Source organism: Rattus norvegicus, chromosome 2 (assembly GCF_036323735.1).
Source record: "Rattus norvegicus strain BN/NHsdMcwi chromosome 2, GRCr8, whole genome shotgun sequence".
Taxonomy (NCBI): domain Eukaryota; kingdom Metazoa; phylum Chordata; class Mammalia; order Rodentia; family Muridae; genus Rattus; species Rattus norvegicus.
The window spans coordinates 121,683,254-121,709,969 of NC_086020.1; the positions used below are offsets into that span (position 1 = coordinate 121,683,254).

Here is a 26,716-nt window from a genome sequence, read left to right on the forward strand (position 1 = left end):
AGTGAGAATATACTGTGCCTGTACTTTTGGGTCTGAGGTACCTCACTCACAATGACATTTTCTAGTTCCATCCATTTGCCTGCAAAACTCAGAATGTCCTTGCTTAATAGCTGAGTAGTATTCCATTGTATAAATGAACCACATTATTTTGGATATTAACCTGCTATCACATGTGGAGTTAGTGAAGATTTTTTCCCAATCTATGGTTTGCCAATTTGTCTTACTGACTATGTCCTTTGCCTTCCAGTTTCATAAGGTCCAATTTATCAATTCTTGATATTAGAGCATGAGCCATTGGAATTCTTTTTAGGAAATTTCTGCCTGTGCCAATGAGTTCAAGGCTCTTCCCCACTTTCTCTTCTATTATATCCAGTGTATCTGGTTTTATGTTGAGACCCTTGATCCACTTGGACTTGAACTTTGTGCATGGTGACAAATATGGGTCTATTTTTATTTTTCTATGAACAGCCAGCCAGTTAGACCAGCACCATTTATTGAAGGTGCTTTATTTTTTCCATTGTATATTTTTAGCTTCTTTGTCAAAGATCAAGTGTGCGTAAGCGTGTGGTTTTTTTTCTGGGTCTCCAATTCTATTCCATTGATCAATCTGTCTGTTTCTGTACCAATACCATGCAGTTTTTATCACTATTGCTCTGTAGTAGAGCTTGAGGTTAGAGATGGTGACTCCCCCAGTCATTCTTTTATTGTTAAGAATTGTTTTTGCTATTCTGGGTTTTTTTCCTTTCCAGATGAATTTGAGAATTGCTCTTTCCAATGAAAGCTGTGCTAAAAGGAAAATTTATAGCACTAACTGCACTGGTAAAGAAACTGGAGAGATCTTACACTAGCAACTTAATAGCACACCTGAGAGCTCTAGAAAAAAAGGAAGCAAACTCACCCAAGAGGAGTAGAAGGCAGAAAATAGTCAAACTCAGGGCTGAAATCAACCAAATAGAAACAAAGAGAACAATACAAAGAATCAGCAAAACAAAAAGCTGTCTTTTTGACAGAATCAACAAGATAGATAAACCCCTAGCCAAACTAACTAAAGAGCCCAGAGGCAGTATCCAGATTAATAAAATCAGAAATGAAAAGGGAGACAAAACAACAGAAACGGAGGAAATTCAAAAAAATCATCAGATCCTACTATAAAAGCCTATACTCAACAAAATTGGAAAATCCAGATGAAGTGGGTGGTTTCCTAGACAGATACCACATACCAAAGTTAAGTCAAGAGCAGGTAAACTTTCTATACAGGCCTGTATTCCATAAGGAAATAGAAGAAGTCATTAAAAACCTCCTAACCAAAAACATCTCAGGGCCAGATGGATTTAGTTCAGTTCTACCTGACCGTCAAAGAAGACCAGATACCAATATTCCTCAAACTATTCCATAAAATAGAAACAGACTATCACTACCTAATGCATTCTAGGAAGCCACAATTACTCTGATACCTAAACCACACAAGGACCCTACCAATAAAAGAAAACTTCAGACCAATCTTGTTTATGAATATCGATGCAAAAATACCCACTAAAATTCTTGCAAACTGAATCCAAGAACATGTCAAAACCATCATTCACCACCATCAAGTAGGCTTCATTCCAGGGATGCAAGATTGGTACAATATATGAAAATCCATAACATAATCCACCATATAAAACAACTCAAAGAAAAAAAATCACATGATTATCTCCTTAGATACAGAAAAAGCATTTAACAAAATTCAACACCCCTTCATGTTAAAAGTATTGGAGAATTCAAAAGTATCAGGAATTCAAGGCCCTTACCTAAACATAATAAAAGCAATTTACGCAAACCAACAGCCAATATCAAATTAAATGGAGAGATACTTGAAGCAATCCCACTAAAATCTGGAACAAGACAAAGTTGCTCACTCTTACCATATCTATTCAATATAGTACTTGAAGTGCTAGCAAGAACAGTAAAACAACAAAAAAAGATCAAGAGGATACAAATTTGCAAAGAAGAATTAAAAGTATCACTATTTACAGATGATATGATAGTATACATAAGTGCCCAAAAGTTCCACCAGAGAACTTCTGATAAACAACTTCAGCAAAGTAGCCAGATATAAAATTAACTCAAATAAATCAGTAGCCTTCCTTTATACAAGTGATAAACAGGTTGAGAAATAAATTAGGGAAACAATTCCCTTCATAATAGCCACAGATAATTTAAAATATCTTGGGGCAATTCTAACCAAACAAGTGAAAGACCTTTGTGATAAGAACTTCAAGTCTCTCAAGAAAGAAATCAAAGAAGATCTCAGAAAATGGAGAGATCTCCTCTGCTCATGGATTGGCAGAATTAACATAGTAAAAATGGCCATCCTACCAAAGGCAATCTACAGATTCAGCTGTCCCTATCAAAATCCCAACACAATTCTTCAAAAACATGAACATTTCTTCTAAGTTTTTCTCAGCCATTTGAGAATCCTTTGATGAGTATTCTCTTTATACCTGTAACCCATTTTTAAATTGAATTATTTGGTTTATTGATGTCTACTTTCTTGAGTTCTTTTTGTATTTTGGATATTAGTCCTCTGTCAGATGTGGAGTGGCTGAAAGTCTTTTCCATTCTGTAGGCTGCTGTGAAATGCTTTCTTACTTTGTTTTGGTTGAGAATATCAAAGGAAAGGGACTATTTTTTTTTTTATTTTTGTTTTTTAGGTTTTTTTTTGTTTTTGTTTTTGTTTTTGATTCTTTAACCATTTTTTAAAAATTAAATTAGTTTATTTTACATTCTAAAAGTTGCCCCCTTTCTGGTTCCCTCTCTGGTTTTTTCACCCTGTCACCCTTCTTCCCCATCTCTGAGAGGGGGTTCCTCCACCTATCCCCACCTCACTCCCCCCAGCATCCCTTTTCCTTGGGGCATCAAGTTTCCATAGGATTAAGCACATCCTCTCCCACTGAGGCCATACAGTCCTCTGCTACGCATGTGCCCATGTACACAAACCAGCCCTTGTATGCTCCTTGCTTTCTGATTTAATCTCTGAGACTTCTGAGGGGTACGGGTTAGTTGACACTGTTGTTCTTCTGATGAGGTTGCCATCCCCTTCAGCTCCTTCAGTCCTTCCTCTAAGTCCTCCATTGAGGTCCCTGACCTTAATCTAATGGTTGGCTTTGAGTATCTGCATTTGTCTTAGTAAGGTGCTGGTAGATCCTCTCAGAGGACAGTCATGCCAGGCTCCTGTCTGCACGCATAATATGGCCTCAGTAATAGTGTCAGATTTGATATGTGCACATGGGATGGATCCCAAGTTGGGCCAGTCACTGGGTGAACTTTCTTTCAGTCTCTGCTCCATTTTTTGTCTCTGCATTTCCTTTAGACAGAAACAATTCAAAGCAATTTTGAAGATCAGTGGGTGGCTCTCTATCTCAACTGGGGCCATGTCTATCTATTAGAGGTGGTCTCTTCCGGTTCTTTCTCCCCACTATTTGGGCTAAGTTCTTTTTATATTTTGGATATTAGTCCCCATTGAGTACAGGAAGATTCTAACATCCCAGGTCTTTGAGACTTTCTAGAGGTTTTGCTGTTCCCTACCCCCAACTACTGCATATTTCAATTCATTCTCCTATCTCTCTTCATTCCTGATCCTGACTTTCCTTTCCCCCTCCCCCCTCCCCTCCTACCTAGGTTCCTCCTTCCCTCTGCCTTCCATGATTATTTTGTTCCCCTTCTAAGTGGGTTTCAGGTATCCACATTTGGGCCTTCCTTCTTGTTAAGTTTCCTACAGTATGTGAGTTGTATCATGGGTATTCTGAACTTTTTGACTAATATCTACTTATCAACATACCACACATGTCCTTTTTGGTCTGGGTTACTTCACTCAGGATGATATTTTTAGTTTCATCCATTCGCCTGCAAAATTTATGATGTTCTCCTATTTAATGGCTGAATAGTACTTCGTTGTGTAAATGAAGTACATTTTTTGTATCCATTCTTCTGTTTAGGGACATCTGGATAGTATCCAACTTCTGGCTATCACAAATAGGGGTGCTATGAACATAGTGGAACATGTGACCTTGTGGTATGGTGAAACAGTTTTTGGCTATATGCCTAGGTGTGGGATAGCTAGGTCTACAGGTGGAACTATTTCTAATTTTCTGAGGAACTGCCAGATTGATTTCCAGAGGGGTTGTACCAGTTTGCAATCCCACCAACAATAGACGAGTGTTCCTTTTTCTCCACATCTTGCTAGCATGTTCTGTGGCTTGAGATTTTGATTTTAGCCATTATGACTGGTGTGAGGTATAATCTCAGGATTGTTTTGATTTGCATTTCCCTGATGTCCAAGGATGTTGAACATTTCTTTACGTGCTTCTCAGCCATTTATGATTCCTCTGTTGAGAAATCTATTTAGCTCTGTACTCCATTTTTTAATTGGGTTATTTGGTTTATTGGAGTCTAACTTCTTGAGCTCTTTGTGTATTTTGGATATTAGCCTTCTATCAGATGTAGGACTAGTGAAGAGCTTTTCTCAATGTGTAGGCTGCCATTAGATTCAGTGTATGTATCTGGTTTTATGTGCAGGTCCTTGATCCGCTTGGATTTGAGCCTTGTACAGGGAGATAAATATGGATCAATTTGTATTCTTCTACATGCAGACCACCGGTTAGACCAGCACTGTTTGTTGAAGATGCTTTCTTTTTTCCACTATATGGGTTTGGCTTCTTTGTCAAAGATCAAGCGTTCATATACGCGTGGGTTTACTGCAGGGTCACTGATTCTATTCCATTGATTGACCTGTCTGTCTCTGTACCAATACCATGTAGTTTTTTTTTTTTTGTTGTTGTTGTTTTTTTGTTTTTGTTTTTGTTTTTTTTTTAATTACTATTGCTCTGTAGTATGAGGTCAGGGATAGTGATTCCCCCAGAAGATCTTTTATTGTTGAGAATTGTTTTGGCTCTCCTGGGTATTTTGTTTTTCTTTATATGAAGTTGAAAATTGCTCTTTGAATGTCTGTGAGAAGTTGTGTTGGAATTTTGATGGGGAAGTCATTGAATCTGTAGGTTGTTTTTAGTAGGATGGCCATCTTTACTATGTTAATCCTACCAATCCGTGAGCATGGGAGATCTTTCCATCTCCTGAGGTCTTTGATTTCTTTCTTCAGAGACTTGAAGTTCTTGTCATACAGATCTTTTACTTGTTTGCCCAGAGTTACACCATGATATTTTTATTGTGACTATTGTGAAGGGTGTTGTTTCCCTATTTTCTTTCTCAGCCCATTTATCCTTTATGTAGAGGAAGGTTACTGATGAACTTTATATTCAGCCACTTTGCTGAACTTGTTTCTCAGCTGTAGAAGTTCTCTGGTATTTTCTTTGGAATTGATTGTGTATACTATTATATCATCCTCAAATAGTGATACCTTTACTACTTCTTTTCCAATTTGTATCCTCTTGATCTCCTTTTGTTGTCTAATTGCTCTAGCTGGAACTTGATTGCTATTTTGAATAACCAGGGAGAGAGTGGGCAGCCTTGTCTAGCCCCTGGTTTTAGTGGGATTGCTTGTAGTGTCTCTCCATTGATTTTGATATTGGCTGTTGGCCTTCTGTATATTGCTTATATTATGTTTAGGTATGGGCCTTGAATTCCTGATCTCTCCAAGACTTTTTACATGACGGGGAGCTGTATTTTGTCAAAGGCTTTTTCAGCATTTAATCAGATGGTCATGTGATTTTTTTCTTTGAGTTTGTTTATATAGTGGATTACATTAATGGATTTTTGTACATTGAACCATCCCTGCATCCCTGGGATGAAACCTATTTGGTCATGGTGAATGCTGGTTGTGATGTGTTCTTGGATTCGGTTTGTGAGAATTTTATTGAGTATTTTTGCACTGATATTCATTAGTGAAGTTGGTATGAAGTTTTCTTTCTTTGTTGGCTCTTTGTGTGGTTTAGGTAACAGTAACTATGGCTTCATAGATTGAATTAAATAGTATTCCTTCTGTTTCTAATTTGGTGAATAGTGTGGGTGTATTGGTATTAGCTCTTCTTTTAAGGTCTGGTAGAATTCTCCACTAAAACCATCTGTCCCTGGCCTTTTTTTGTTTGAGAGGTTTTTAATAACTGTTTTTGTTTCTTCAGAATTTATAGGTCTGATTAGATAGTTTACCTGCTGTTGATTTAACTTTGGTATGTGTATCCATTTCATCTAGATTTTCCAGTTTTGTTGATTATAGGCTTTTGTAGTAAGATGTGATGATTTTATGAATTTACTCAGGTTTTTTTTCGGTCTCCCTTTTCATTTCTTTCTTTTTTCTTTTTTTCAATTCTGGATACTGTCTCTGTCCTTTAGTTAGTTTGGCTAAGGCTTTATCTATCTTGCTGATTTTGTCAAAGAACCAGCTTTTGGTTTTGTTGATTCTTTGTATCGTTCTCTTTGTTTCTAACTGGTTGATTTCTACTCTGAGTTTTATTAATTCCTTTATTTAAACCTCTTGGGTTTGTTTGATTCCTTTTGTTCTAAAGTTCTCAGGTGTGCTGTTAATTGCTGGTGTAGGATCTCTCCAGTTTCTTTACCAGGGCACTCAGTGCTATGAGTTTTCCTCTTAACACTGCTTTCATTGTGTCCCATAATTTTGGGTATGCTGCGTCTTTATTTTCATTGAATTCTAGAAAGTCTTTAATTTCTTTATTTCTTCCCTGACTGAGTTATTGAATAAAGAGTTGTTCATATTCCATGAATATGTGGGCTTTTTGTTGTTTTCGATGTTATTGAAGTCTAGCCTTAGTCCATGGTGATCTGATAGGATACATAGGATTATTTCAGTCTCTTTGTATCTGTTGAGCCTTTTTTGTGACTGATTATAATGTATGTTATGGAGAAGGTACCATGAGATGCTGAGAAGAAGGTATATTCTTTTGTTTTAAGTATATTCTGTATATATTTGTTAAATACATTTGTTTCATAACTTCTTTTAGTTTCATTGTCTCTGTTTAGTTTCTGTTTCATTGACCTGTCTATTGGTGAGACTGGGGTGTTAAAGTCTCCCACTATTATTGTGTGTTGCACAATGCATGTTTTAGAGCTTCAGTAACATTTCTTTTATGAATGTGGGTGCTCTTTCATTTGGGGCATAGATGTTCAAAATTGAGACTTTATCTTGGTGGATTTTTCCTTATATGAGTATGCAGTGTCCTTCCCATCTCTTTTGATAACTTTTGGTTGAAAGATATTAGAACGTGCACTCCAATTTGTTTCTTGGGACCATTTGCTTAGAACAATTTTTCTAGCCTTTTACTCTGAGACAGTGTCTGTCTTTTTCACTGAGGCGTGTTTCTGGTCTGCAGCAAAATGCTGGATCCTGCTTGTATTTTTATTCTGGTAGCCTATGTCTTTTTATTGGAGAATTGAGTCCATTGATCTTGAGAGATATTAAAGACCTGTGATTGTTGTTTCCTGTTATTTTTTGTTAGAAGTGGTATGATGTGCATATTATTCTCTTCTTTTGGGTTTGTTATGAGATGATTCATTGCCTTGTCTTCTCTTTGGTGTAGATACTCCTTATGTTGGAGTTTTTTTTTTTCTGAATCCTTTGTAGGGCTGGATTGGTAGATAGATATTGTTTAAATTTGGTTTTGTCATGGAATATCTTGATTTCTTCATCTCTGATGATTGAGAGTTTTGCTGGTTATAGTAGCTTGGGCTGGCATTTGTGTTCTCTTAGAATCTGCATGTCATTTGTCTAGGACCTTATTGCTTTTAGGAGGATTTTCATTTCTTGACGAATCTATTTTATGTTCTGTAGGCTGATTGTATGTTTATGACCATCTCTTTCTTTAGGTTGGGGAAGTTTTCTTCTAAGATTTTGTTAAAGATATTTTCTGGCCCTTTGAGCTGGGAATCTTTGCTCTCTTCTATTCCTATTATTCTTAGGTTTGGTCTCATTGTGTTGGATTTCTTGGATGTTTTGGGATAGGATTTTTTTATGCTTCGTATCTTCTGTGGTATCTTCTATGCCTGAGACTATCTCTTGTATTCTGTTGGTGATGTTTACATCTGTAGCTCCTGATCTCTTTCCTGGGTTTTCTATCTCCAGGGTTGCCTGCATTTATGATTTCGTTATTGTTTCTCCTTCTATTTTTAGGTCTTGGACCACTTTGTTTAAATCCTTCACAAGTTTGATTGTATTTTCCTGTATTTCTTTAAGGGATTTATTTGTTCCCTCATTAAGAGTGTCTATCTGTTTGGCTGTATATTCCTGTATTTCTTTAAGCGAGTTATTTATATCCTCCTTAAGGCTCTCTGACATCTTCATGAGATGGAATTTTATTTCAGCATCATGCTTTTCAGATGTGTTGGGGTTCCCAGAGCTTCCTGTGGTGAAAGAAATGGGTTCTGTTGGTGTCAAAATATTTTGGCTTCTGTTGCTTATGTTCTTGTGCTTGCCTGTTGCTATCTTGTTATCTTTGGTGACAACTGGCCTGGGTGTTTCTGTCTGGAGCCTGCCTCCTTGGAGACAAGAATTGACAGCTGCCCCATGGAAATAGAACATTTGCTTTACTGTGTTTTACTATAAAATCTTTAAAGACTTTTCCTATTTTCAGGTATTTAACACTTTATATTACTTTTTTCAGGCATTTCATTTTTGCATCTGCAATATTAAAAACAGAGGAATTAAACTCTGTGATATGAAAAATTTTACTTTAAAGTTGTTCTTTAATTTAATCTAGATATCTCAAAAATATTAATTGTTTTTAAATACTCCATTATGTATTTCTTTAGTTACAATAGAATTATTGAGGCAGAATTAGAGGATACATTTAAGATCAGTATTTGGACTACGGACCTTGTGCCTCTGGTAGTATATGCCATTAATAATGGTTATTTACCTTCATCAGTAAGGTTATGAATGTAAGGCAGGAGTCATTCTTTGATATCCATAGGTCATTCGTTTTGTGGTAGAAAATCTGTAGATGCTTAATGCCGTCTATGAGATGATGTGGTTCTTACGTATAGATTGTATATACTTCTGTGCAGTAATCTTCATTAATCTACAGATTACTTAAAATTCTTATCGCAGTGTAGATATTTTGTAAAATTACTTGTATTATTTGAAATATAAAGACAGGGAAAACTTCTGTATGTTTAAAATAAAAATATTTTTAACCCACAGTATATTGAAACTGTGGTTAGGGAGAGATGGCTATATTAATTTCAGACAAGATATGTAGTTTGAATAGAAATTCTGAGCCATGAAAAATTGAGTTTATTAAGAAGAAAAGAAGTCAGCCTAGAAGATGATGAATTACTTTGTTAGAAAGTAAACATCTCTCTCTCTCTCTCTCTCTCTCTCTCTCTCTCTGTCTGTCTGTGTGTGTATGTGTGTGTGTGTATGTGTATGTTTGTGTGTTTAAAGGTAAGCATAGGGTAATAAGGGATGGCTACCCACTATAATTTTTAAATGAAATAAAGATGTATTTAAAGTAAATTTGATATATTAAAATTTCCTTTTTCTATTAATAGAAAAAGTTAATAGTCATATACTTTTCATTTTATTTGTTTATATCTTAATGGAGTCAATTCCAGTTAGATTGGTATTTTATTAAGTGTCTTTAATTGATATGGATGTACATGGCAGCTCATTTTTAAATGAAATCACACATTTACACCCCCTTTCTGTAATGATTCTAACTCAAATTCTTTCAATTCAAAGATGCTCTATAAAAATAAAATGACATTTAATATTTAAGTTTTACCTGTAATTTTCCTTAGAGTATCCTCAGTGTTATCATTCTATTTATGAAGTGCTTATATAGTTGCCATTATTTATTAAAATATCACACAGATCATCTTCATTTTTCTAATAAGTTAGGAAAATTGTTCTCTTATATAGCAGAAAATAACACAAATTACATCACTAATAAAATAAAGCCAAAACTTGAATTTATTATGGTCTGATGTCAAAGTCAAACACACTTACCTAGTTTTGTGCATATAGCATCAGGGTTTCTATATACTATGTGTGTACTAAGATGATTTGACACCTTTACGATCAGAGCTATTTTTCAAAGGTATTAATGAGTAACAGTACATACAGGTGATAGGAAGCCAGAAGAAAAGGTTGTGGGAGTACTGTACACTAGAGCTGGTGTTATCAGTCAGAGAGCCTTTGCTTCTGGATTTAAAAGACAATTAAGATTCCAAAGGAAACAGACTACATCTCTGAACACAAATTTTAAAGCAGCAATTAGGGACCGGTGAGGTGGTTCAGCATATAACGGTGCTTTCTGCATAAGTCTGGGGATTTGAGTTTGATCCCTGTAACCTATGTGAAGGTGAGAGAAGAAAACTGACTCCATAACATACTCCTCATACGTGCACTGTGGCATGATTATGGTCTGACCCATACACACAATTATAATAGTTATAATAATAATAATAAACATTTATATAACACCTTTAAGCAACAAATTAACCATAACTCATAAGCAGTGATGATTGTTTTGTACTTTTAAGATGACCACATTCCTTTTTTTTTTTTGAGACTGTTTATTTCATTGCAGTCCCAGAATCTAGAACAAAGGCAGCCACATACTAGGCACTCAGTAGATTTTTATTTCATGAACAAATGTGAAAAATGTTTATCTGAAACTCTAGTGTTTCATCTGAAACAGTGGCGTAACTCTGTGTGTGTGTGTGTGTGTGTGTGTGTGTGTGTGTGTATACATATATATGTACATATATATACATATATATACATATATACATATACATATATGTGTATATATACACATATATACATATATACATATACATATATATATGTGTATATATATATATATATGTATATATATATAGTTTTTTTCACATTTTTAAGACAGGGTCTCACTTATGCATGTTGGCTGGCCTGGAATTCACAGAGATGTTGTACCTCTGGCTCCTGAGTGCTGAGATTACATGTGTTTACTACTATGCTTAGCTGTATTTGTTATTAAGAACATTTATTAAAGTGCAATAGATTTCACTTATAAAATAGCAAGCCCCTCATAAAAAAGTTAGAAATCAACATAAGAAGAAGAGGATTGAAAGAAATAGGTATACAAGTATAAAGATTCTTTTTCTTTAATGTGCAAAAGAATTTTTGAATAATTAGAAAGTGTGTGCGTGTATGCGTGTGCACATGTGTCTTCAGTTGATTTTGCTTTTTGTTCTCTAATATTTTTAGATCTAATTCAAGACTGGTCTAGTGATAATGCTCCAGACATTTTCTCATTTGTTCCATACACATGGAATTTTAAAATCATGTTTCATCAGTTTGAAATGATTTGGGCTGCCAATCAACATAACTGGATTGACTGTTCCACTAAACAGCAGGAAAATGGTAAGAATGCTAGGAATTCGGCTCAGTACTCATTAAGATGTGCCAATAGTGTCAAAGTTCCGTGGATTCCCTTCCTCCCTTCTTTCCTCTGTCCTAGAAATCAAATGTTGTGCCCTTGTAGTCTGTCCCTTAAGACAAAATCTGATAACCTGTAGTGATGGAGCGCTTAGACCTTTGCAGAAAAAGTGAGCTCCCTTCTAGCCGCAAGATCTATTTTTGGTCCTGTTAGTGCCTGCTTCCTCAGTAGCTAAGTCAGGCCAAATTATGTAAGTGGCACAAAGGTTGCCTGCCCACAAGAACGTATGAATCAGGAAGCTCCCTTTTCTCAGTATTGAGAGTTCTTCTCCCCGCATTATCCCCATGCCCATCCCATCCAGTGTTACACATGGTGAGTATCTCTCCTGTGTCAGTTTCTTCTCAGGGCCACATCGATTGAAGACCTTCTACAGGGTCAGCTCACATTACTGCCTTTCCTTGATTCTGCTTCTCTCTTCTTTCACTTATACCTAGAGTTGATTTTCCTATATTAGACTAATTGAGAATTGGCTGAGATTTTCATGTTTCCATACAGTTAATCTTACTTATGTGTACATTTAATGTAGTTTTGCCATTTAAATTTTGTTGATATTAAAGCAGATCTACTTTTTCTTTTTTTAGTGTATCTGGCAGCCTGTGGGGAAACACTGAACATTGACTTTTCTTTGCCTTTCACGGACTTTGTTCCAGCAACATGCAATACTAGGTTCTCCTTAAGAGTAGGTATAATTGGTTGTATTGTGTATTCCACAGGTTACTAGTCAGTTTGAGTTCCCGGAGCTGGTGTGCCTGTCCCTCCATTTCTCCCGTTAGTGAGCAGGAGCTTTAGTGTCTGCGTCCTCCTCTGTCTTTCCTGTTAACAGCACCCAAGAAATTGACCTAAAATACAATCTATTTTCTTAGGATTCATTTGTTATCTCTTTAATCTTTTTTTTTAATTGTTGGTAGAGCCCGTTCTACTGATAATGTGTTATAAAAAAATTTGTGCTTCCTCCTATTTGATTCCTAGTTAAACCATAAATTCAGAGAACAACCATAAGTTCTTTTCTTTAGTTTATCTAAAAGGCAGCAATTATCTACTTCTAAGTTCAAAATTTTTGTGACATACCTGATGTTAATATATGGATAAGTGTTACCAATCACAATACTATTTGAATTATAGTAGTAACAACAACAGTAATGATAGGATCAATTAACACCTATTAACCCTTTGTTAATGAACCAGACACTGTTCTGAGTGCTGTATGCATAGTAACTCATTTGGTTTTATAAGCCTTCTTGATATAGTTACCACCACGTGTATCTTAGAACACTGAGGTGTATTTGGGCATGATCCTATAATTGGAGTATTCAGGACACAGAGGCTGGAAGATGAGAAACTGAGGAGAATTTGAGCTATACTGACTTACAGGAGGGAGGATGCATAAAAACTGGGTAACAGGTTATGTAAAGTTTCATCAAACTAGTGAGTTGCCAAGTTGGATTTTGAACCCTGACAGTGTGCTTAGGGTGCAGCATTCTTTTAACCACCCTACTCTGTGTTATGTGCTGAGAAACTAGGCATTAAAATGAGAATAGAAGAGCCATAAGAAAAAGTCTTATAACAGCCAAGGTCAAGTTAAGAAATTTTAGACCATATTCTACCTGATCCTATCAGAGAAGTTTTGATTTTCTTAAATTGAATATGATGTAATATCCATAAACAACCATCAAAAATAGTCATCGAATTGCTATTTGGAAACTCTGCATTGCTTTCTGTAATATCTGTTCTATATTTTCTAGAACAATTTAATTTTAGTCATTGTTAAATCTTATTCCTGGTATTTATCTGACTTTTCAGTGTAAATATGGTATTTAAAATTTATCACTTGATTTTCACTTGTTCCCATGAATACATAGGTAGATTTAAGTGTTTTTAGTGTGCTAATATATTTATGTACTGATGATTATTATAAATTATTTTTTAGGGAGAAGATGTTGATCTTCATTTATTTCTACCAGATTGCCACCCTAGCAAATACTCATTATTTATGCTGGTAAAGAATTGTCACCCAAATAAGATGGCTGCTGAAGCTGGTGTCCCTGCTGAGTGTCAGAGTGGCCAGAAGACAGTTAAGCCAAAGTGGCGCAACGTCACCCAGGAAAAGTAAGGCAGACAGTGGTCTGTGGGGCCTGTCACAGGCAGGGAGACTCTTTGAAAATAAGCTTCTCTGCAGCTAGTGTCCTACACAAGTACAGGTTAAGTGTCTGAACAGATCTTGTTGTTGTTTGTATTGGAAGGGCCGGTTGGGTTGAGTGCTGGACTGTCCCAAGTGTCATGCTTACCATTGATTACACCTGGCATCCAATTTATCCACAAAAAGCAGATGAGCAGCTAAAACAGTCATGTAAGTGTTTTGAATATCATTCTTTTTTAAACAACTGCTGTTTTAGTAAAACTTTATTGAAGATACAAAAGTTAAAATTAACTGATAGGTGTGTATTCTCAGATACCTATGAATTTGTATCTTTTAACTACTTTTGAATAATTATAGATAATTTTTATGAGCATTTACCCTGTACCAAAACTTGAATCAAGCAGTTTTCTTATTTATTATGCCATTTGACCCTTATTATGCCCTCTGTGACATGGATAATATAGTTATGCTTATTTTAGAGTTAAAGCGATGCATTTTTTCCAAGGTTTACCAAAGCAAAACTAGCAAAGCTGAAGTATAAAGTGTAGTGTGCCGTGTGGTGTGCTGTGTGCTGTGTGCTGTGTGCTGTGTGCTGTGTGCTGTGTGCTGTGTGCTGTGTGCTGTGTGCTGTGTGCTGTGCTGTGTGGTGTGCCATACAGTAGATTTCTGATGCCTGATTGAGCGGAATGCTGGTTTTTAATGCACTTTCACGACTATCATGGGATCTACAAGTTATCAAAGACAATGTGATGCATTCCTGAGTGTGGACAAAGAATTCAGGAGTTCAGTGGTTTTTATCTCTGTATTTTCTAATTTGTTATGTTTCAAAGAACAGTTTTTATAGTTATCCATACTTACAGCATTTAAAAATATCACGCATATTTAAATAATTGTATATAAAAGCAACTTCTTTAATGTCTAAATATAGTTGGTGCCTATTATGACCTGAATTTCTATTTTAGGGACTTAAATGTTATGTGTAATGGGACCTTTATTGAGTCCCAAATTCTAATTTATTCTTTATTGTTCTTTGCTTTCTTCATTATTGGTTTTTCAGGTTTTGGGTTCTTTTTTTGTTAAATATTACAGATACTCTTATGATTATTTCATTTTATATAAACACAGTGAAATTTTTATAACTTCCTTGAAGAACCGGTAAACAGTCATTTCATTTTTTCCTGGCATACTAATCTTTCACCTCTGTCTGTTTATTCCAGTGTCAGAAATGGAAGAAACAATGCTATCTGTATTAAGGCCAGCCCAGAAGCCATCAGAGAGAGTTGTTTCTTCACCATCCACTTCACCACGCCCTCCTGTTGATCCTTCAGAACTTCCACCTGATAAACTTCATGTAGAAATGGAACTGTCCCCAGATTCTCAGATAACTCTCTATGGACCTCTGTTAAATGCCTTTTTATGTATAAAGGTATTATTTTAAGAAAAACTTACATTTTTAAACATATGCTAAGCAGTGATAATAGAAAATTAGGGCCATAAAGAATATCTAGTTGGATTTAAATAGTTGTTTATGTATTTTATGTATGTAACTGGCTGTACTCTATCCTACCCCCACCCACCCAAATGACCAGATTTTTTTTTATGAAAATAATTTTTTCATGTTTTTCCCTTTCCTAACTCCTCTTAGATATTCCCCTCCTCCCTACAAACCTAACTTTATATATTTTCCTCCCTCTATCTCTTTCAAAAAAGGAAAAAAAAAACAAGCAAATGAACAAAACTAGTAACAAAAATAAAAACCACTAATACAAGAAAACAGCTGAATACTATTGTGTTGAGTTTGAACAGCAAACACATTTGTTCTTATAAATTTAATATTCTAGAGCCTGTGGAAATGACTCAGTTAGTAAAAGAGCTTGCTGTACAAGCATAAGCACCTGAGTGGGATCCTGAGCACCCACGTAAGAAGTCAGATGCACTTCTGTGGTTCTGGAAGCATCCTGGCCAAGCAGCCTAGTTGAGTGGTGATCCTGTGGATCAGTAAGACTGTTCTCAAAGAGTAAGGATAGCAGCAACGGAAGACATTCAACATCTTCCCCGACCACTGCGTATGCATGCACCACATAGTCATGTACTATACATCTCTAGCACACATGTATACACATGAAATTTAGTGTTGGGATTAAGATATTACAGTGTTTCTTTTTAATGCTCTTTTTTTTTTTTTTTTTTTTTTTTTTGGAGCTGGGGACCGAACCCAGGGCCTTGCGCTTCCTAGGTAAGCGCTCTACCACTGAGCTAAATCCCCAGCCCCGTGTTTCTTTTTAAAAAAGAATTATTTATTTGTAAGTGTACACTGTCATTGTCTTTAGACACACCAGAAGAGGGCATCGGATCCTATTACAGATGTCTGTGAGCCACCATGTGGTTACTAGGAGTTGAACTCAGGATCTCTGGAAGAGCAGTCAGTGCTATTAACCACTGAGCCATCTCTCCAGCTCAACAGTGTTTATTTTTTATTCATGCTTTTTATCCAGTTTTACAAGAACAATGATCAAGGTTTTAGGTTGCATCTGTGCTATTTACAGGTGGACAGGACTAGAGAAAAGAGGGAAAGGTACTGGTTGAATTAATAGTAGTAGGATTATAATTTTTAGTCTTTCTATTAATTAAATGAGTCAAAAGAATATCCTTTCCTAGGGAAGGTTCTCTGACCTGTTATTTATAACCTAGTCATAGTCAGTAACCAGCAGAACAAAACATGCCAAAGTACTGACTTGGTTCTCATACTGAACAATATAACTAACAGTGGTAATACTTAATAGATTTTCCTTCATATTCACAGATCAAGTAGGTAAAATGAAATTTTATAGTCAATGGAAAAAGAAAACTTCAATCAAAACTAAATTTGTTTAAGACAATGTTTTGTTTACAAATGTAGGAAAATCAGAATAATACTTTAAATACTTGGATATAGAATAAAGATCAATGAAGTATGTGAAAAGAAAGTTGATAATTGTTAGTAAGTTATACTCTGCTTCCTTAGTAATATAAACTAAAGCTAAGGCTGTTGAACATTTCTGGGACAAATTTTAGCTGACTATATAATCATATATTTATGTAATCGGACTTAGCCAAGTTAGTTCTCAGTGATTGGATCTCTTTGCTCAGAACCTTTCTCTGGGATTATCTCAGAATTTTGAGAAGCAGAGACTGAAAACTATTGAGCTCTTCAGACCTTCAGAGGTACCTTTGAAGACCTACATTTTTGTAACTTGTCTAGGAGCTTTACTATGTTGCATATTTTAGTGCAGAATATTTATTTACTAAGAGAAATGCACTTTTTCATATGACTTAAGTAGACCTGATGCTTTTAGTTAAATACAGCAGTTTAGCGAGATGCATATTTTATAATGTAGGGCTCAGAGACTCATCCCTCATTAATGGTAGCTTGTTTAAATGCTGACAGGAAAACTACTTTGGAGAAGATGACATGTACATGGACTTTGAAGAGGTCATTTCAAGCCCCGTTCTGTCACTGTCAACATCCTCCAGTTCTGGGTGGACCGCTGTAGGAATGGACAGTGACAAAAGGGAAAATGAAAGTTCAGCCAAGTCAATCCATCCACTCGCTTTGCGGCCCTGGGATATTACTGTACTTGTTAATTTGTATAAGGTTCATGGGCGCCTTCCTGTGGTAAGTGTGGTATCTGTATTATGATACCTGTCTAACATAGGAAGCTGTGTATCTAGAATTTTATATTTTCTTTTTTTTTAATTTATTTTTTTAGTTTACTTTTTACTTATTTAATTTACTCACTGCTCCCCTCCTGGTCACCGCTTCCCACAATTCTTCCCCCATTCACCCTTCCCCTTCTCTTCTGAGTGGGTTGATACCTCCCCCACGACCTTCCACTACCCCCCACCCCCACCCCGTATCTCACCATCCTTATACTTCAAGGCTCTGTGAGTCTAGGCACTTCCTCTCACTTCCTCTCTTGGGGCCAGACAAGGCAGCCCAGCTAGAAGAACATATCCCACAGACAGGAAAAACTCCAGCTCCAGTTGTTCCAGACCCACTTGAAGACCAAGCTCCATATCTGCTACATATGTGCAGGGAGGCCTAGGTCAAGCCTGTGTACATTCTTTGGTTGGTGGTTCAGTTTCTGAGAGCCCCAAGGGATGAGGTTAGTTCATTCTGTTGGTCTTTGGGGCCTACAGTTCTTCCTCCTATGGTTTCATCAGAGTCCCCAAGCTCTATCTACTGTTTGGCTGTGGGTGTTTGCATATGTGTAGGTAATTGGTGGGTGGAGCTTCTCAGAAGACAATGTTATACTCCTGTCTGCGAGCATGACAGAGTATTTCGTATTTGTCTATGGCATGAATCTCAAGTTGGCCCTGTTATTGGTTGGCCATTCCCTTAGTCTCTGTTCCATCCACAGTCCCTGCATTTCTTGTAGACAGGATAAGTTTTGTGTTGAAATTTTTGTGGGAGGGTTGGTATCCCTATTGCTCCACTGGCTTCCTGCCCAGCCACAGGAGGCAGACTCCCCAGGCTCTATAACCACAATGCTGTGAGTCACAGCTAAAGATACCTACGTTGATTCTTAGATGGTTCACCTATCCTAGGTCTCCATCTCTTCCTGGAGATACCCCCCTACCAGTACCCCGCTCCATCAGTTGCAGATTTCCATTCATTCTCATGGTCATCCGGCTATACTCCCTGCCCCTTCCTATACCCTACTCTGAAACCCCCAACTTCCCTTCCTGATCTCTCCCACCCAGTTCCCTTCCTCCATCTGCCTTCCATGACCATTCTATTCTCCCTTTCAAGTGAGACTCAAGCATCCTTGCTTGTGCCCTCTTTCCTGTCCAGCCTCCTTTGTTCTATGGAGTATAGCATAGGCATCCTGTAGTTTATGGTTAATATCCACTTATAAGTGAATTCATACCGTGCATGTCATTTTGGGACTGGGTTACCTCACTCAGGTTGATATTTTCTTGTTCCATTTGCCTGCAAATTTCATGATGTCCTGTTTGTAATAGTAGGTAGCATTTGATTGTGTAGATGTACCACATTCTTTATCCATTCTTCAGTTGAGAGACATCTAAATTATTTCCAGTTTCTATCTATTACAAATAAAGTTTTATGAACATAGTTGAGTGAATAACTTTGTGGGATGATGGAGCACCTTTGGATATATGCCCAGTTTTCTGAGAAACCACCAAATTGATTTCCAAAGTGGTTGTACAAGTTTGATCTCCCACCAGCAATGGAGGAGTGTCCCCCTTGCTCCACATCCTCACCTCCTTTTGTTTTTTTAACTTTTATCATGAGACCACGAACCAGTTTGGGGCATTCTGGAAAAAAGAAAAGAAGAAAGACATTCAGGTTTGACCTTGGAAGCTGAATTGTGTTACAGGTTTGGATTTAGGATTTAGTTCAGTTCTGCTTCACTTTGACGCTTGTCCTTGAGCCTGTTGCGACTGACCTGGCCTGAGCCAAGAAGCCAGGAGCTTCAGAACCACACAGGGGAGGGGACTCCAGGGCACTGTGTTGCAGTCTGACTTCAGGCCATATATATCATGGTTGTGTAGCAGGAGTCACCTCTAGTCCTTACGTTGTTAAAAGGCGGAGAGAATAGTTCATTTGGTCAGAGTGCGCTACTATTCCCTTTGAAGATTCAAAATCTCTTACTCATGATTGTCGTGTCTGAACTTTTGCTTTGACGTTCTGTGTAACTCCAGCATGGAACGACGGATGGTCCTGAGTGCCCTGCAGCGTTCTTGGAAAGACTTTGTTTTGAAATGAAAAAAGGATTCAGGGAGACCATGCTGCAGCTTGTCCTGTCACCCCTGAATGTGTTTGTCAGTGATAATTATCAGGTATGGTAAACATTTAAGATATTTATTGTTAATATATATGATGGTTAAAATAGTGCTAGCTTCCATACGTGGTTCTTTTTTTTTTTTTTTTTCTTTTCTTTTTTTCCGGAGCTGGGGACCGAACCCAGGACCTTGCGATTACTAGGCAAGCGCTCTACCACTGAGCTAAATCCCCAGCCCCATGGTTCTTTTTTAAAATAGACTTTTACTTCCACTGTAGAGGCTTTGTATATATGTAGATATATAAGAGCTGTCTGTAGAGTTAATCTTTTTTCGTTTGTGCTAGTCCTCATGTCATCCTAATTATGTTTTACTGGTTTTTTGCTTTTAGAAATGGAATGAAATAGTTCATGACTTTCTGATGTTTATAGAAGGGAATGATTTCTGTTAACCAGTACCATAAAACGCACATGTTCAATGATTTAATTCTCAGTCACCTAATATACTTAGATAATATATTGAAAATTCCCTCATCATACTTTCTGGGACTCTGGAAGAGAACTAGTGACTCTAACCAAATGATTTATTTTAATCCTGGGTAGATTGGTACTACAATTATTTATTAAATGTCAAACAGCTTTTATTGGAACCTGTTACTACAAGTGTGTGTGATGTCAAAATACAAGTGGAGTTTAGTGTAAGGCAAACACATAAAAATGAAAATGCACATCTCCAAACCATTAGTACACAGTCACTTATAATGGATCATGTGTGGTAACTGATCATTTTTTTTTTTAAAGGATGGCCATTTTTACTTTTTGTTTTAACCACAGCTGATTATATTTTTATTTGTGAGAGCCAGTGGTATTCTAAGGATCCAGGCTTGCTTTGAACTTGTAATCTTCTGCCTCTCAGTCTCCTGAGTGCTGGGATTCTAGACATGAACCCACATCTATGGCAAGTTTGTATTTTATTGTAATTTTATTTATTTTATTTTTAAGTTGAAAAAAGCTTTTTTCTTTATTGAAAATACATTTTCTTGCCCGGACCGCAGCAGCTCTCTGCTCCCAAACCCCGTGGGAGAGAGACCTCACCGCCTGATCAAGTGGGCACTCCTGAGGCTGCAGAGCGGAGGAGACCACCAACACTGCCCACCCCTGCCCACATCCCTGGCCCAAGAGGCAACTGTATAAGGCCTCTGGGTTCCCGTAGGGGAGGGCCCGGGAGCGGCAGGACCCCTGCGCCTGAGACACTGCCGGAACCTGAAGGAAACAGACCGGATAAACAGTTCTCTGCACCCAAATCCCGAGGGAGGGAGAGCTGAACCTTCAGACAGGCGGACACGCCTGGGAAGCCAGAGGAGACTGCACTCTGTGCACATCCAGGCGCCAGATGAAAACACCAGACGTCATCTGAAACCCTGGTGCACGGAGGCTCCCGGAAGGAGCGGCGCGGATTTTCCCGGTTGCTGCCACAGCGGAGAGGACTTGGGCAGTGCCCCACGAGCAAACTTGAGCCTTGGAGCCACAGGTAGGACCAGCTTTTCCCCTGCAAGAGACCTGCCTGGTGAACTCAAGACACAGGCCCACAGGAACAGCTGAAGACCTGTAGAGAGGAAAAACTACACGCCCGAAAGCAGAACACTCTGTCCCCATAACTGGCTGAGAGAAAACAGGAAAACAGGTCTACAGCACTCCTGACACACAGGTTATAGGACAGTCTAGCCACTGTCAGAAATAGCAGAACAAAGTAACACTAGAGATAATCTGATGGCGAGAGGCAAGCGCAGGAACCCAAGCAACAGAAACCAAGACTACATGGCATCATCGGAGCCCAATTCTCCCACCAAAGCAAACACGGAATATCCAAACACACCAGAAAAGCAAGACCTAGTTTCAAAATCATATTTGATCATGATGCTGGAGGACTTCAAGAAAGACATAAAGAACTCCCTTAGAGAACAAGTAGAAGCCTACAGAGAGGAATCGCAAAAATCCCTGAAAGAATTCCAGGAAAACATAAATAAACAAGTAGAAGCCCATAGAGAGGAGACACAAAAATCCCTGAAAGAATTCCAGGAAAACACAATCAAACAGTTGAAGGAATTAAAAATGGAAATAGAAGCAATCAAGAAAGAACACATGGAAACAACCCTGGACATAGAAAATCAAAAGAAAAGACAAGGAGCTGTAGATACAAGCTTCACCAACAGAATACAAGAGATGGAAGAGAGAATCTCAGGAGCAGAAGATTCCATAGAAATCATTGACTCAACTGTCAAAGATAATGTAAAGCAGAAAAAGCTACTGGTCCAAAACATACAGGAAATCCAGGACTCAATGAGAAGATCAAACCTAAGGATAATAGGTATAGAAGAGAGTGAAGACTCCCAGCTCAAAGGACCAGTAAATATCTTCAACAAAATCATAGAAGAAAACTTCCCTAACCTAAAAAAAGAGATACCCATAGGCATACAAGAAGCCTACAGAACTCCAAATAGATTGGACCAGAAAAGAAACACCTCCCGTCACATAATTGTCAAAACACCAAACGCACAAAATAAAGAAAGAATATTAAAAGCAGTAAGGGAAAAAGGTCAAGTAACATATAAAGGGAGACCTATCAGAATCACACCAGACTTTTCGCCAGAAACTATGAAGGCCAGAAGATCCTGGACAGATGTCATACAGACCCTAAGAGAACACAAATGCCAGCCCAGGTTACTGTATCCTGCAAAACTCTCAATTAACATAGATGGAGAAACCAAGATATTCCATGACAAAACCAAATTTACACAATATCTTTCTACAAGTCCAGCACTACAAAGGATAATAAAGGGTAAAGCCCAACATAAGGAGGCAAGCTATACCCTAGAAGCAAGAAACTAATCATCTTGGCAACAAAACAAAGAGAATGAAAGCACACAAACATAACCTCACTTCCAAATATGAATATAACGGGAAGCAATAATCACTATTCCTTAATATCTATCAATATCAATGGCCTCAACTCCCCAATAAAAAGACATAGATTAACAAACTGGATACGCAACGAGGACCCTGCATTCTGCTGCCTACAGGAAACACACCTCAGAGACAAAGACAGACATTACCTCAGAGTGAAAGGCTGGAAAACAATTTTCCAAGCAAATGGTCAGAAGAAGCAAGCTGGAGTAGCCATTCTAATATCAAATAAAATCAATTTTCAACTAAAAGTCATCAAAAAAGATAAGGAAGGACACTTCATATTCATCAAAGGAAAAATCCACCAAGATGAACTCTCAATCCTAAATATCTATGCCCCAAATAAAAGGGCACCTACATATGTAAAAGAAACCTTACTAAAGCTCAAAACACACATTGCACCTCACACAATAATAGTGGGAGATTTCAACACCCCACTCTCATCAATGGACAGATCATGGAAACAGAAATTAAACAGAGATGTAGACAGACTAAGAGAAGTCATGAGCCAAATGGACTTAACGGATATTTATAGAACATTCTATCCTAAAGCAAAAGGATATACCTTCTTCTCAGCTCCTCATGGTACTTTCTCCAATATTGACCATATAATTGGTCAAAAAACGGGCCTCAACAGGTACAGAAAGATAGAAATAATCCCATGCGTGCTATCGGACCACCACGGCCTAAAACTGGTCTTCAATAACAATAAGGGAAGAATGCCCACATATACGTGGAAATTGAACAATGCTCTACTCAATGATAACCTGGTCAAGGAAGAAATAAAGAAAGAAATTAAAAACTTTTTAGAATTTAATGAAAATGAAGGTACAACATACCCAAACTTATGGGACACAATGAAAGCTGTGCTAAGAGGAAAACTCATAGCGCTGAGTGCCTGCAGAAAGAAACAGGAAAGAGCATATGTCAGCAGCTTGACAGCACACCTAAAAGCTCTAGAACAAAAAGAAGCAAATACACCCAGGAGGAGTAGAAGGCAAGAAATAATCAAACTCAGAGCTGAAATCAACCAAGTAGAAACAAAAAGGACCATAGAAAGAATCAACAGAACCAAAAGTTGGTTCTTTGAGAAAATCAACAAGATAGATAAACCCTTAGCCAGACTAACGAGAGGACACAGAGAGTGCGTCCAAATTAACAAAATCAGAAATGAAAAGGGAGACATAACTACAGATTCAGAGGAAATTCAAAAAATCATCAGATCTTACTATAAAAACCTATATTCAACAAAACTTGAAAATCTTCAGGAAATGGACAATTTCCTAGACAGATACCAGGTATCGAAGTTAAATCAGGAACAGATAAACCAGTTAAACAACCCCATAACTCCTAAGGAAATAGAAGCAGTCATTAAAGGTCTCCCAACCAAAAAGAGCCCAGGTCCAGACGGGTTTAGTGCAGAATTCTATCAAACCTTCATAGAAGACCTTATACCAATATTATCCAAACTATTCCACAAAATTGAAACCAATGGAGCCCTACCGAATTCCTTCTATGAAGCCACAATTACTCTTATACCTAAACCACACAAAGACCCAACAAAGAAAGAGAACTTCAGACCAATTTCCCTTATGAATATCGACGCAAAAATACTCAATAAAATTCTGGCAAACCGAATTCAAGAGCACATCAAAACAATCATCCACCATGATCAAGTAGGCTTCATCCCAGGCATGCAGGGATGGTTTAATATAAGGAAAACCATCAACGTGATCCATCATATAAACAAACTGAAAGAACAGAACCACATGATCATTTCATTAGATGCTGAGAAAGCATTTGACAAAATTCAACACCCCTTCATGATAAAAGTCCTGGAAAGAATAGGTATTCAAGGCCCATACCTAAACATAGTAAAAGCCATATACAGCAAACCAGTTGCTAACATTAAACTAAATGGAGAGAAACTTGAAGCAATCCCACTAAAATCAGGGACTAGACAAGGCTGCCCACTCTCTCCCTACTTATTCAATATAGTTCTTGAAGTTCTAGCCAGAGCAATCAGACAACAAAAGGAGATCAAGGGGATACAGATCGGAAAAGAAGAGGTCAAAATATCACTATTTGCAGACGACATGATAGTATATTTAAGTGATCCCAAAAGTTCCACCAGAGAACTACTAAAGCTGATAAACAACTTCAGCAAAGTGGCTGGGTATAAAATTAACTCAAATAAATCAGTTGCCTTCCTCTATACAAAAGAGAAACAAGCCGAGAAAGAAATTAGGGAAACGACACCCTTCATAATAGACCCAAATAATATAAAGTACCTCGGTGTGACTTTAACCAAGCAAGTAAAAGATCTGTACAATAAGAACTTCAAGACACTGAGGAAAGAAATTGAAGAAGACCTCAGAAGATGGAAAGATCTCCCATGCTCATGGATTGGCAGGATTAATATAGTAAAAATGGCCATTTTACCAAAAGCAATCTACAGATTCAATGCAATCCCCATCAAAATACCAATCCAATTCTTCAAAGAGTTAGACAGAACAATTTGCAAATTCATCTGGAATAACAAAAAACCCAGGATAGCTAAAGCTATCCTCAACAATAAGAGGACTTCAGGGGGAATCACTATCCCTGAACTCAAGCAGTATTACAGAGCAATAGTGATAAAAACTGCATGGTATTGGTACAGAGACAGACAGATAGACCAATGGAATAGAATTGAAGACCCAGAAATGAACCCACACACCTATGGTCACTTGATTTTTGACAAAGGAGCCAAAACCATCCAATGGAAAAAAGATAGCATTTTCAGCAAATGGTGCTGGTTCAACTGGAGGGCAACATGTAGAAGAATGCAGATCGATCCATGCTTATCACCCTGTACAAAGCTTAAGTCCAAGTGGATCAAGGACCTCCACATCAAACCAGACACACTCAAACTAATAGAAGAAAAACTAGGGAAGCATCTGGAACACATGGGCACTGGAAAAAATTTCCTGAACAAAACACCAATGGCTTATGCTCTAAGATCAAGAATCGACAAATGGGATCTCATAAAACTGCAAAGCTTCTGTAAGGCAAAGGACACTGTGGTTAGGACCAAACGACAACCAACAGATTGGGAAAAGATCTTTACCAATCCTATAACAGATAGAGGCCTTATATCCAAAATATACAAAGAACTCAAGAAGTTAGACCGCAGGGAAACAAATAACCCTATTAAAAAATGGGGTTCAGAGCTGAACAAAGAATTCACAGCTGAGGAATGCCGAATGGCTGAGAAACACCTAAAGAAATGTTCAACATCTTTAGTCATAAGGGAAATGCAAATCAAAACAACCCTGAGATTTCACCTCACACCAGTTAGAATGGCTAAGATCAAAAACTCAGGTGACAGCAGATGCTGGCGAGGATGTGGAGAAAGAGGAACACTCCTCCATTGTTGGTGGGATTGCAGACTGGTAAAACCATTCTGGAAATCAGTCTGGAGGTTCCTCAGAAAATTGGACATTGAACTGCCTGAGGATCCAGCCATACCTCTCTTGGGCATATACCCAAAAGATGCCTCAACATATAAAAGAGACACGTGCTCCACTATGTTCATCGCAGCCTTATTTATAATAGCCAGAAACTGGAAAGAACCCAGATGCCCTTCAATAGAGGAATGGATACAGAAAATGTGGTACATCTACACAATGGAATATTACTCAGCTATCAAAAACAACGAGTTTATGAAATTCGTAGGCAAATGGTTGGAACTGGAAAATATCATCCTGAGTGAGCTAACCCAATCACAGAAAGACATACATGGTATGCACTCATTGATAAGTGGCTATTAGCCCAAATGCTTGAATTACCCTAGATCCCTAGAACAAACGAAACTCAAGACGGATGATCAAAATGTGAATGCTTCACTCCTTCTTTAAATGAGGAAAAAGAATTCCCTTGGCAGGGAAGGGAGAGGCAAAGATTAAAACAGAGACTGAAGGAACACCCATTCAGAGACTGCCCCACAGGTGGCCCATACATATACAGCCACCCAATTAGACAAGATGGATGAAGCAAAGAAGTGCAGACCGACAGGAGCCGGATGTAGATCGCTCCTGAGAGACACAGCCAGAATACAGCAAATACAGAGGCGAATGCCAGCAGCAAACCACTGAACTGAGAATAGGTCCCCCGTTGAAGGAATCAGAGAAAGAACTGGATGAGCTTGAAGGTGCTCGAGACCCCAAAAGTACAACAATGTCAAGCAACCAGAGCTTCCAGGGACTAAGCCACTACCTAAAGACTATACATGGACTGACCCTGGACTCTGTCCCCATAGGTAGCAATGAATATCCTAGTAAGAGCACCAGTGGAAGGGGAAGCCCTGGGTCCTGCTAAGACTGAACCCCCAGTGAACTAGACTATGCGGGGAGGGTGGC

General features: G+C 37.8%; 1 protein-coding gene across 13 annotated transcripts in view; it reads left to right on the top strand.

Annotated features, from left to right (window-relative positions):
- Nucleotides 1–26,716, top strand: part of Bltp1 (bridge-like lipid transfer protein family member 1) — a 216,622-nt gene that overhangs the window by 47,073 nt on the left and 142,833 nt on the right. For 12 of the 13 annotated variants that reach the window (XM_039101992.2, XM_039101994.2, XM_039101997.2 and 9 more), the window contains exons 16-22: nt 11,201–11,356; nt 12,014–12,111; nt 13,360–13,538; nt 13,673–13,779; nt 14,787–14,995; nt 16,997–17,224; nt 19,276–19,413. In XM_039101992.2, coding sequence (XP_038957920.1) covers nt 11,201–11,356; nt 12,014–12,111; nt 13,360–13,538; nt 13,673–13,779; nt 14,787–14,995; nt 16,997–17,224; nt 19,276–19,413 — 1,115 coding nt within the window. The remainder of the gene's footprint in view (nt 1–11,200; nt 11,357–12,013; nt 12,112–13,359; nt 13,539–13,672; nt 13,780–14,786; nt 14,996–16,996; nt 17,225–19,275; nt 19,414–26,716) is intronic. The other variant, XM_039101999.2, reaches the window with a different exon arrangement.